At 48.4% G+C, this 12,223-nt stretch overlaps 4 protein-coding genes across 4 annotated transcripts; 1 reads left to right on the top strand and 3 right to left on the bottom strand.

Annotated features, from left to right (window-relative positions):
- Positions 1–652: 652 nt before the first annotated feature.
- On the bottom strand, positions 653–1,189 carry KY384_002691 (uncharacterized protein; the record flags this gene model as incomplete). Its single annotated transcript, XM_044811213.1, has 1 exon — positions 653–1,189. One exon carries the CDS (start codon positions 1,187–1,189, stop codon positions 653–655), a length of 537 nt encoding a protein of 178 aa, XP_044672096.1.
- Positions 1,190–1,733: 544 nt separating this feature from the next.
- Positions 1,734–2,798, bottom strand: KY384_002690 (uncharacterized protein; the record flags this gene model as incomplete). The annotated part of the gene is made up of 2 exons (XM_044811212.1): positions 1,734–1,913; positions 2,238–2,798. 2 exons carry the CDS (start codon positions 2,796–2,798, stop codon positions 1,734–1,736), a joined length of 741 nt encoding a protein of 246 aa, XP_044672095.1.
- A 1,271-nt stretch (positions 2,799–4,069) lies between these two features.
- KY384_002689 (uncharacterized protein) lies at positions 4,070–9,603 on the top strand (the record flags this gene model as incomplete). Its single annotated transcript, XM_044811211.1, has 5 exons — positions 4,070–4,083; positions 4,136–6,594; positions 6,649–9,153; positions 9,207–9,356; positions 9,407–9,603. 5 exons carry the CDS (start codon positions 4,070–4,072, stop codon positions 9,601–9,603), a joined length of 5,325 nt encoding a protein of 1,774 aa, XP_044672094.1.
- Positions 9,604–10,370: 767 nt separating this feature from the next.
- KY384_002688 (uncharacterized protein) lies at positions 10,371–11,636 on the bottom strand (the record flags this gene model as incomplete). The annotated part of the gene is made up of 2 exons (XM_044811210.1): positions 10,371–11,402; positions 11,571–11,636. The coding sequence occupies 2 exons, from the start codon at positions 11,634–11,636 to the stop codon at positions 10,371–10,373; spliced, it is 1,098 nt and encodes a 365-aa protein (XP_044672093.1).
- Positions 11,637–12,223: the final 587 nt, after the last annotated feature.

Below are 12,223 nucleotides of genomic sequence, written 5' to 3'. Positions count from 1 at the left end.
ACAGGTGATGCTCGCTACCATAGGAAAAGAGCGTCAAAGTGAAGTGACTCCCCCTTCTGTCGTTAGAAGACAGCAAAATTGCATACATCTAGCTCCATCATCACTTTATCTGTGATAAATCGACGGGCTGTTGAGGCTTGTTTGGACTGTGGGGTCTTTCAACACCGAGCTGTTACTAATGTGCTAGCTTCTCAATCATGCCTTTGCGTTTGGACCTTTCGAATCCAAGGGCTAGCTATGAGAACGGCTGTCTCTTATTAGCCTCACGCATTTGTAATGAAGGCTTGTCTCGGGAGGCGATCACATCTTGAGTTATAGCTTGGATGGCCCGAGTCTGCGCGCTATGTGATTTGTAAATGGTTGTGACCCAACTCCTTAGTCGGTCTAGACTATGTTTGATGAAGAAAAGTCATCACATGGTCTGAACGAGAGATTTCAGCCTGCATTGAAGCGTTTCAACAACAATATCAGTGGATTCTATACGAGCATTCACTCTGGGGCACTGTTCGGCCTAATGCCCATTTTCCTTGGGAACTCAAAAATAGTACAGAGAATGCAAGCACCAAAAACAAAATCTGTTTAACGAGCCTCATATCACACAGTGCGACTGCATTCAGATCAACAAAGACTTCTGCGAATATGGAACTCCTCGCTAGAAACTAGCCACACTTTCACTTGATACCACTGTCTGGTTCCCTTGCCCCTCAGACGCACTCACATGTGTCAAACTCACAAAAGCCTTCCCAACGTCTCCAGCGCCCCCAACTTCTACAAGAAATTGGCCCCCATCCTTGTCTTCCTTCCCAATGCAATCCCCAATAGTAGCGAAAGCGCCAAACTCCACAATCGTCTTTGGTAGCTTCTGCACCTCTGGTACCCCCGGCATCAATGAGAGCGTGAAAAGACAATCTCCGGCAAATGTGGTATAGGGGCTTTGCACCTCGTTTGGCTGGACGACAGGATGACTGATTAAGCGGATGTAATCGACGAGGGTTGAGACAGAGAATTTAGATATTGCAGCATCGCAGTCCTTGGGTGTAAGTGGGTTGGGATGAAGTGACGGCGCTTTGTCGTAGCAGGTGAGGCGTTTTGACTCGTAGGGCTCGCTTTGGAGCAGGGGCGTGGAGAGTGTCAGGGAGACTATGGGGATGGTGATTATGAAGATAGATAAGGAAATGGTGGGCAGCATTTTGAGAATGTTGGATGTTTTCAGACCGTAGGATGAGAGGCGATGGGCAGGAGAGGGAACGAGAGGGAGTTGATATAGCTATAGCAGAGGGGCTGCGCACGTGTATCAAATTTTACCTTGCAGATTGACACACGGCTCACGGATGTCTTGTTAAGCTTGTGTAGCAATGACGCAAATAGCGCAGACTTTTTGCTAGTCTCACTTTGGCAGTGTTTATCCGCCTAGATGCTTGGACGGAGCTTCGTGTGGAGACGAGACGGCTGGAGGGCGCAGCGTACCTTAGAAAATGCGGCTATAAAAATGGTCGCGAGCGTTTTCCTTTTCAAAGGTGGATATAGTCATGTTGGCGTGTTGTTGGACGATCCGAAACAGAAAAGAGTCTAGGATGGTTAATGCATGACGACAACGTAGAACCGACCCGATCCCTCCTCATAAAGAAAGAGAAGTCGCGAGGAAGAACTTATACAAGAATCTAAAACAACACTATCGTACCTCATCTCAATGTCCAGTCCAGCAGTAGCCTGCATTTTATCCAGTTGGCACCTCACCCAGGGATTTTGCCATTGGGTTGAGCCTGTGTTGAAGGTCTTTTGGAGCCAGACGGACTCCGTTCGTGGCCTGGATATTTGACGTTGTATAATTCATTCTCGTAGATAAAATTGATGACCGAGGTGGGTATTAGGTCTAGTGCTAGATCAGCCAAAGGCCCATACCCGAGCCACATCTGAAAACATTAGGCCTTACATCGAATGCTCATGTTGTTTCTCAGGAAAAGACGTATTTTGGTGCTCGAAACCTAACAGCGGTCAGCCTAGTCTTTGAGAGCCTAATACATGAATCTGTTTACGTCGTTGGTTATAGGTTGGTTGATGAACCAAATATTTGATATCCATCTGTCCAGATTCTCAAGGCTTTCATCTATGTTTACGCCCATACGTTCAAGAATGAAGCAGCCATATCTCCCTTCAATGAAAATCAGTTTTAAGCTACTGGGTAGAATTGAGTGACATTCACCTAGAATGTGTTCGAGATCTTCCTTAGACCATACTCCGGGCGTGGCAAAAGTCGAGATCAAGTCTGCTCCGGCTAGGAGAGCGACACGTACGGGCTTTGTTTGGCCATCTTCGATCTTCACCCCGCCGAGCCTTTTCATCTCATCGTCAAAGTGATCTAGTACCCGTGCAGTTGGCACATATGAAGGAGCAAGCGCTTCCCAGTTATCCACAGACACCCAGTCCGAACCCCTGGTGGCAAGGTTACACATTTTTATTCTGGCATCCGCATTCTCGAGGCCATCTTTTTTGTAATTGGAATTGACTGGAGACATATAGCCTCCTATGACTTCGAAGTTGGTATTGTCACGAACGTAGTCGGCGGCAATCTCGAACATTCTTAAATGGAGAAATGTTGGTGGGCTAAATGAACCACAGGCAACTAGGACCAAAGGGGTTTTGGTAGAGTCGAATAGAGCTGGCTTCAACTTGAGATGGGGAAAGTTGTACGTCTCGAGATTCGAAGACATGGTGTCACATACTTCACTAGGATTCAATAAATCTGCCGCATGTTCGGAGGAATCGCCGTTTGGCCTGGAGATCTCCACAGCAGTCATGATCGAGGACTCTACAGAACCCAAGCCAACAAGCGGACAACGCAGACTACTGTGTTGTCGCTCCCGTTGCTTGCGCAACACCACGGAAGATGTGGATACAAGGGACACGATTACCACGCCGGGACCAAGCCTGGTTGGTATTACAGATTTTGCCAGAAAGAGAAAGACCAACCCTGTACAGAGATTCAAAGGAAGCGAAGAGAGGTGTCAGTAGAGCTGCGCAGACACGACGACTGAGGTGAGTCAGCCGCGCTTCTGCCTGTAGGCTTCTATGGATTCACTAGCAAAAAGCCACTTTAGTGGACCAACGGAAGGAGTAACAATGCTGCAGCCTGAGACTGGAATGTGATGTTCTTAGTGAATAGCGATGGTTTGACGGCGATAAGCCCGAAAGATAGCAAATGTAGATGGAAAGTTTGCCTGCAATTGACGATGTACCCTTTAGTGGTTCTAATAACAACTCCGTATTATCTACACATCACGCTAAGGAAAAAAGATTTGCCGTCTACCGCCCTCGTCAGAGGCTTTGCTTGGCAACGCTGGTCCAGAAGGCTTGCGGTTGCGGCATCCTTCAACCACCTACAATCAGTAGTTCTATCTGTTTCACGCAATCTATGGCATGACTTAATTCCATCATTTTCACGAATATCCCTACACCCTTAAATGACAGACTTTGTTCGCCACAACGCGGGAAAATGACACTCTGGGGCGCTTGAATCGGTCAGTCGACGCTTAATGGAGGGTACAACGCATGGCCTTGGCTCCTTCCTCAAAGGCCGACACGCAACTTCGCAACACTCCATCCCATCCTGAACTCTCGAGGTTTGCCTCTCCATTCTCTTCATTGATTTCATCCCCTTGTCTGTGCAAGTCTGAGCTCGTCGTCCAGCGGCACCTCCGTCAAGCAAAGCACCTGTTCCAAAGCGGCGCATGGGACTCAACCTCCACAAAACATCGCTATTCACAGCTATTGCGTGATCAGATTCTCATGTCTCCCAGGGTGACTCGCTCTGCAACTAGGCTTGCAGTAGATCCGTCGTCTCCAGATACAAGCCATCACGTCGAAAATCTTCCACAAACATCCCAGCAAAAGTCTCGGAAGCGAAAAGCACCTCCTGATCTTGACGAAGCTCTCGACAGCCAGTCTCCTTCACTGGAAACCTCTTCTCACCCCCAAGCCGTTCAGCAAAGAAGCAAAGAGTATCAAGCGGGATAGCACCAGCTCAGGGTGCGCCGAAGTCTCGTGCCCGGGGGTGAAAAATCCAACTTCGATGGCCAAACCCGGGTAAGACGCTTTTCACGAGAATTCATGAATACATTATCTCACAAAGATATAGGTCATCCTCTCCTGGTGATATTCAAAATGAGAAGTCTCCACCAAACGTGCCGGAAACGTCGAAACGAAAGCCCAGTCGGAGCAAGAAGACCATCAATGGTCTGCCCTCACGCGATGCTACGATGACAAGAGCTCACATTCAAGTAGATTCCGAGAATGCTGGTCAGCCTAGCAGCTCATCCGGCAAACGTTCAAAGAAGACATCTACAAGAAAAATGGAAGATACAACGTTGAAGGAAAATCTCGAAACGCCTAAGCAACCGTCGAAAGCCCCGCCTGAACCCGTCAAAGCCGAGTCTACGAGTGAGGAAGATATGTCTGCACATCACCAGCCTCATGAAGAGGAGGATGACGACGGTCTACCGGACCCATTTCGGTCAAGTCTTCTAGGTCCTGGACGGCCCCATGTGAGCATGTCCGAAACCTTGCGGCAATTGAGTGGCTACGTTTCAGGTGTATCGCAGAAACTACGAAATATACTTGAAAATCTGAGGCAGAAAAGTGATCCTTCGGTGCAACTCATCGCATTACAAGAGCTTTCCGAGCTGCTCTTGATTTCTAACGAAGACAGTCTATCTGGTCACTTCTCGCCAGATCAATTCGCGAAGGAACTCATTTCACTGATGCAACCAAGTGATTTTGGAGAAGAGAATCCCGAGATGATGCTTCTAGCTTGTCGGTGCATAGCCAACATGATGGAAGCACTACCAGCCTCGACGGCTGTCGTAGTATACAGTGGTGCTGTGCCAATCTTATGCGCTAAGCTTCTCGAGATCGATTTCATCGATCTGGCAGAACAAGCTCTGAGTACGCTGGAGAAGATCTCGATAGAATTTCCTTCTTCGATTGTCCGTGAAGGTGGACTCAGTGCTTGTCTGAATTTCCTCGATTTTTTTGCAACAAGTACACAGCGAACAGCTGTTACCACTGCCGCCAACTGTTGCAAAAATATCCCTCAAGACACGTTCTCGGTCATCAGTGATGTTATGCCAACTCTGCTTAATGTCCTCTCCAATAGCGATCAGAAAGTGGTTGAGCAAGGCTCAATATGCGTATCAAGGATTGTCGAGAGTTTCAAGTATGAGAATGAAAAGCTCGAAAGTCTTGTCAGCGTGGATCTCCTGAAGGCTGTCCGGCGTCTTCTTCAGCCAGGAACGACGAATTTAATAGGTCCCAACATTCATACGCAATTTCTCCGTGTGCTGTCGATCACAGCTCGCGCTAGTCCTAACCGCTCCGCTGAACTTTTGAAGATGGGCATCGTCGAAACCTTGTATCAAATCCTGACCGGAGTCTCACCACCTAATAGTCTTGACAACGCGGCTTCAGAAATTGACAGCGTCTTCATCATGCAAGCATTGATTCACCGCCCACGAGAACAGATCACAGAGACTTTGAATGTCATCTGTGAACTTCTTCCACCCGTTCAGCTGGAGAGTCTGTCATTCAGTGATACACTACCAGATGCTTTCCTCCTTGATGATGATATCATACCATATTCAGGCTCTACTGTAAAGAACAAAGAGAACCAGGACCGGTTGAAGCAGCTAGATCGCTGTAAGGAAGAACTCAAACGCTTTGCCATTATAATGTTTCCCACACTCACAGACGCATTCTCAAGCACCGTTAACCTTGGAGTACGCCAGAAAGTCTTGGTTGCCCACCTTAAAATGCTTTCGAACCTGGATGTCAGCATTTTGGAAGAGGCTCTGCGTATCGTGCCTTACGCATCTTTTTTGGCATCAATACTTTCTCAGAAAGACCATCCCTCTTTAGTTGGTGCTGCGCTAAAGGCGGCGGACGTACTTCTGAACCGTTTGCTCATGGTCTATGGGTACCAATTCTATCGTGAGGGTGTCATGGCAGAGATATCGAAGCTTGCTAGTGAAGAAATTGCTATGCCAGAGCTCAAAATGCCCAACGCCATCAATGGACGTGACACGAAGGAGGTCAAGAAAGAACCTCTCGCTGAGACAGAGACGGTTAGCCGTGATAATGGTGGCACAGAGACTGATGAGCTGCGTAACAACCGCGATACTGATCTGCCAATCGAGGTGGATGAAGATGATGACCAGGATGATGATGAAGACGAGGCGAGGGAAATTCCAGATGACGTTTCACCCTCGCCCTCCGATTCCTCGTCAGAGCAGGATTACTTTGCTCCGTCGGCTTCCGAATATGATCTTAATGTTTTGTCTGCTCGAAAGTTTCTTGAGGTCCATGAGTCTTCGAAAGCCAAGACCATGAAAGAGAGAGCAGCCAAGATTCTTAAGCAGCTCCAATCTCTTGCGAAATCGATCTCACGTCATTATCTGGTTGATGGTCACGGAGATGGTCCTAAACTTTTTAAGCAGCTTTCTGAGAGCTTTCAAGGGGACGCACTCAGTACTGTGACGAGTGCAGAGCTTCTCCAATCTGATGTCGTGGACACGCTGCTAGATATCTTCGGTAACCCTGAAGGTAAGTACCATCTTTCAAGTCTATCAACGACTCACAACTCACTGTAGATCACAGATCAAATTCGAATCAGAGCGAGGTACGATTTTGTGCAGACCTTCATGGTTGCACCGTCCCGTTCGTCCAAAGCGCCATCGACCGCCTCACCATTCTCTGTCTTCATCCATAAACTCCAAGATCTCTTAAGCCGGGCAGAACATTTCGAAGTGATCACAATACATCAGAACGCTTTTGACAACAATCGCAGTAGCCCGTACTCTATGCTATCAAAGCAATTGAGATTGAGGCTTGCAGGTGACGACGAAGCGGAAGTTTCCCGGTCTTACAGCAGCCTCACAATATCAGTACATGCAATTGCGACTTTCAAATCTTTGGATGACTACCTTCGACCTCGTATCAGTCTTGCCGAGCGTCCGAGAAGCTCACGGCACCGAGAAGGCGTCTCGAACGCCCTTGCAGCTGTTGCTGCTGCTGCAGGTTATCCTGCGCCTCACCCGAGGTTCACCAATCGCTTAGAAGAGCCCAGCGACCCGTCAGCGCAATCTTCGCCTGCCGACGGTCCATCTGTAAATCGGAGTACTCGCAAGAGCGCAAAGTCGAAGAAAGGAGATCACGCTTCCGAACCAGCGTCAGAAACTAGCAAGACCAACCCCGCACGGCGTTCATCTCGGAAAAAACCAGTCAGTGCCCCGGAAACCTTTGAAAACCCATTGCCTCCACCTGAGCGAGTTCAAACGCCTCTTGAGTGCGCTGATGAGCATCAGCTCACGGAGGACGAGGAGGACCCAGAAAATAGTAGTGCTCTGGATGCAATAGTCGATGATCTTGAAGAGAGCATGGACGCTGAACAGGGCCCGGAACCCACAGCAATCAACATGGAAGTTGCGTCTACGGGAAAGGTGACCGCTAGGAAGGACGATGGCACCAGAGTAGCCACGCCATCCCACAACCCATCAACGCCGCATCCTGCACCACCCCACCGGACCCCAGTATCATTTGCTCGCGATCTTAGCCCCAATATCAGTCTCTCGGCGGCACGTAGAGCCATGTCATATGCAGCCGCAATTCAATCAACACCACAAGATTGGCATATTGAATTTAGCATAGATGGAAGGCCTGTGCCTCATGACATGACCATATATAGGGCTGTCCATTACGATGACCTGCAACCAAACTCTACTTCTTCTCGCAACATCTGGTCTGCCGTCCACACGGTCAAGTTCAAGAAAGTACAGGGTCCTCCACCCGCGGAAGCTTCTTTGTCACGGTCATCTTCAACTCTAGTCAAAGGAGACGCGAATTCATCGCTGCCGTTATCGCTTCATGAACACCCGCAGACCTCTAAGATTTTACGACTCTTGAACATTTTTCATGAAATGAATGCCAACCTAGAAGATGTTCTAGATGAAAACGTTGAGGAAGGACTAATCAAAGCGGAAGCACTTTCACAATTTGTCAACACGAAGCTTACTGCTAAATTGAATCGCCAACTTGAGGAGCCACTGATCGTTGCAAGTAGCTGTCTTCCAAGCTGGAGCGAAGATCTAGCTTGTCTATACCCGTTCCTATTCCCTTTTGAGACGAGACATTTATTCTTACAATCAACTTCGTTCGGATACTCACGATCCATGGCTAGATGGCAAAATCAGTCGACTGAAGAATCTCGACGCGACCGACACCGCGATGACAGGCCCTTCATGGGAAAATTACAACGGCAAAAGGTTCGCATCCAACGATCTCGCATCCTTGAATCCGCTTGCAAGGTCATGGAAATGTACGGTGGCTCTTCAAGCATCTTGGAAATTGAGTATTTTGACGAGGTTGGAACTGGCCTTGGGCCGACCCTCGAATTTTATTCTACTGTCTCTAAGGAATTCTCGAAGAAGAAGACTAAGCTGTGGAGGACGAGTGACGTCAACGAGCAAGAAGAGTATGCATTCTCGAACAACGGCATGTTTCCAGCTCCTATGACGGATTCAACTGCTCAGAGTGAAAGTGGTAAGAAGATGCTTTACTACTTTAAGATGCTGGGCAAGTTTGTTGCGCGATCAATGCTCGACTCAAGAATTATTGACGTCTCACTTAATCCAATACTGTTCCGCGTAGGAGGTCAATCAGACACAGTACCATTGTCGCTGGGTGCAGTAAAGCACGTCGACAGCCACCTTGCGAATTCGCTTTGGCTCTTGAAGCAATATGTCAATACCAAGAAGCAGATCGACAGCAACCCTCGATTGACGGCAACTCAAAAAAACCGAGAGAGTCACAGAGTCACCATCAATGATGCTTCTATAGAAGATCTTAGCCTTGATTTCACTTTACCAGGGTATCCCAACATAGATCTTGTTGAAAACGGCTCTAGCACACCTGTCACTATTGACAATGTTGCTATGTACATAGAAAAAGTGGTTGACATGACGCTTGGTATCGGTGTACAGCGTCAGATCGAGCAGTTCCGGTCCGGCTTCTCTGAGGTCTTTTCCTATTCGGCATTGAAGGCTTTCACACCATCAGAGCTTGTAATGTTGTTTGGCAGGATTGAGGAAGATTGGAGCATCGAAAGTGAGTGCCGCTTCCTATCACGACCTTTTGTCTTGCTAACGCTAGTGCGATAGCCCTCTGTGACTCTATTAAGGCAGATCATGGATACAATATGGACAGCAAGAGTGTCCGCAACCTACTTCAGGTGATGAGCGAACTCTCACCTCAACAACGGCGAGATTTCCTACAATTTGTCACTGGAAGCCCAAAGCTTCCTATTGGAGGTAGGTCTTGTCCATAAATATAGCTGGAGTTGAGTCTGACTTATGTTTAGGGTTTAAGAGCTTGAATCCCATGTTCACTGTGGTGTGCAAGCCCAGTGAAGCACCGTACACATCCGATGACTTCTTGTTATCCGTGATGACGTGTGCAAATTATGTGAAATTACCGGACTACACCAACCTCGACGTTCTTCGGAAGAGGCTGCTTACTGCCATAACGGAAGGTCAGGGGGCCTTCCACTTGTCATAATTTCCAGCAAGGGACGGTACGACCAGAATGACGACGCCAGTTCATTTGAGGTTTCAAGCATAGCGTGGGGTGGCTGGATGACGGGTAGGATGATACCACCAACTCTACCAGTTCCGGAGGATCTATCCATGTGGCTCGGATAATAGAAACGACAAAGGAGGCAAATAGAATCAGAGATGTTACGCCTGCATGGCTTTGTAGATAGCTTATGCATAATACTCCATATCTAAATGACATAGCTCAACGACACCCGTTGAATTGGCACCAGCGCCACGCCGTAATCCCTTCAAACCGAGCGTACATAGCGGCATGCCTTGTTTTACCCATCTTGGGCTAAGTGCTACATCAAATGAGTCAAACCCAATCCCAGGAGGCAGCCGTGTATGCCGCAGTCCTTGGCAGCAGTCAAACCATAGGCAATGTCAAGAAGGGAGAGCAGAATAGAAGTATTTACTTAGGAACGAGCAAAATCAAACCGGCAAAATTCTATTGAATGGTACAGCGCTTCACAGTGAAAATCAGGTCATCCAATGGGGACTGTCCTCAACGTAACACTGTCCATGAACGCTTGGAGATATATTCAGCAAATGCAACCCTAAAACCCAGACTCCCACGCTTCTTGAAATACTCAGAATCGAATATCAGATCAGCCATGCTTAAGACAGATGCTGTTGGGCTCATCAATGCGGCCTTGAAGCTAGACAGCTTCAACATAGTTGCTAAATCAGGTCAGCTTATGTATCATTTCAAAAGGTTTCCGTTCGGACTTACCTAGGGAATACGCCAGATCGCTCCCCAACTTTGCCTGTCCACCAATCGCTTGCATTCTCAGTCCTTTTGGTAATAGTGATGATTTCCCCCTTTTTGAAACCGAGATCGCCAGGTTGGTCAGCGTCAAAGGTATACAATGCAACGGCTTGATCTTTTCCTATCGACCCTGCTGCTGGCTTCGGTTTGAAATTCGGTTTTGGCGCTGTCGGTCTATTGGGCTTCGGAGAGCTATTGAAGCTGCTGACTGTATTCGTTCTCGATCTCGAGTCTAGTGCTGCAGGCTGTCTATCATAGACATCGTCTGCCCATGTGTTCGCACGGCGCGGTGCATCGTGATATTCGTAGTCACCTGCACCGCCCCCAGTAGACGAGCCGGTACGATCTGTTCGAATGCCCTCATTGTAGCCGTTACCCTTTCGTCCTTCCCACACAACATCGTCGTGAGACGAATCATATATCGGAACATCATTGTATATCTCATTACTCGAGGAAGCTACGCCTGCGAAGACTCTTGAATTAAGGACCCGCATCAATGGATCAGCTGCGGGTGGAGGACGAACACCGCCTTCAAGGAGTTGGCGGGCTGTGATTCTGCTGTTGTATAGCTTCTCGTTTGCGTCTCGGCGCTCGAAGATACCACTTCCTTCCAAGCTCACCCCGGCGAAAAGCCCTTTTGTCTTGCTGTAAGAAAAGACGGCCGCGACACCCTTTAGACTTGCTGCACCTGCAGCTTCCGCGTTTCGTCCCACCGGCCCTGCCGCTATCGACACGTTACCGCCTAGAGTGAGAGAGCCTTTCTGGGAGAATGTTCGCACTGCGGCCATATCGTTCAGGATGAACACAAAGTCAGTCAATTCGAAGCCGATCTGTCCGCCGAAACCGGCGCCGCCAGTCATTATCGCCGATGGAGCCGACCATGAGCCATCGGACAAGCGCGCAACGACGAGGCCGGAACCAAAACGACCTGAGCCAAGGAAGCCGGCTTTGAGGACTGTGATAATTGCGAGACCCTGTTGCACGCGCGTGAGCTGTTTGGCAATGCGCCTGAACGAAAGGGTTGCGATACCTTGGCATTGGCTAATATCTGTGGCGGTATGATCTTGTCTGGGCCAAACGCTTGTCTTGGGTCAACGAAGGAGGCGAGAATCTGGAAAGAAGATGAGCGATTGGCAATGCTGAAGGATGATCCATTCTACCTTGCCAGCCTTCTTGCACTCGCTGTGGAGAGAGGTGGGAAACGGGTTGTTGATGCCGAAGGGCATGATGTAAAGGTAGGGTATCCGAGTGTATGATTGAGGCAAAGGGATCTATTATTCGAGAGGCTCTTTAAAAGATATCTGTAGGAGTAGGTTTACTCAGCCATGATGCTCGCGTGGACCGTCAGCTTCTCCGCCAAGAAGAGGCAATGACGCAGCCCGAGCCCTCCCGTGTCCATCAAGTGCAACTTCCTACTTTCTGCTTCACCACTTTCAACATTGTCATCGCGGCGGAGCTTAGCAATGATCTTGTGTCATGGTCTTCATATGACTGTGTTGCTAGAAGTCAACTATGATTGAGGCATGAACAGCTCTGTGCGAAAGACTCGCTTTGCTGGCTAAGAAGAAAGGGGTGATCTTGGTCACCCTCGCTGATAATCTGCCATTGTTTGCTGCGTATTCGTATCTTTCCCCAAGTATCTTTCCTGAATGAACAAAATTGCACGACAGACTCGTTGCTTTGGAATTCCACAGAGTTGGAGACTTGGTCTGCGTTTCAATTAACCACAAGATTCTTTTACGGCCCCTTCACTCTACTATACACGAATACAAAATTGCTCCATCCCGAACATCGACTCTTCAGCCATACAGAC

The sequence above is a fragment of the Bacidia gigantensis genome, assembly GCF_019456465.1.
Source record: "Bacidia gigantensis strain McMullin 20006 chromosome Unknown contig_156, whole genome shotgun sequence".
In the NCBI taxonomy this organism is placed as follows: Eukaryota; Fungi; Ascomycota; class Lecanoromycetes; order Lecanorales; family Ramalinaceae; genus Bacidia; species Bacidia gigantensis.
The sequence above is the reverse complement of the archived record's forward strand: the minus strand, read 5'-3'. Positions and strand labels throughout refer to the sequence as shown.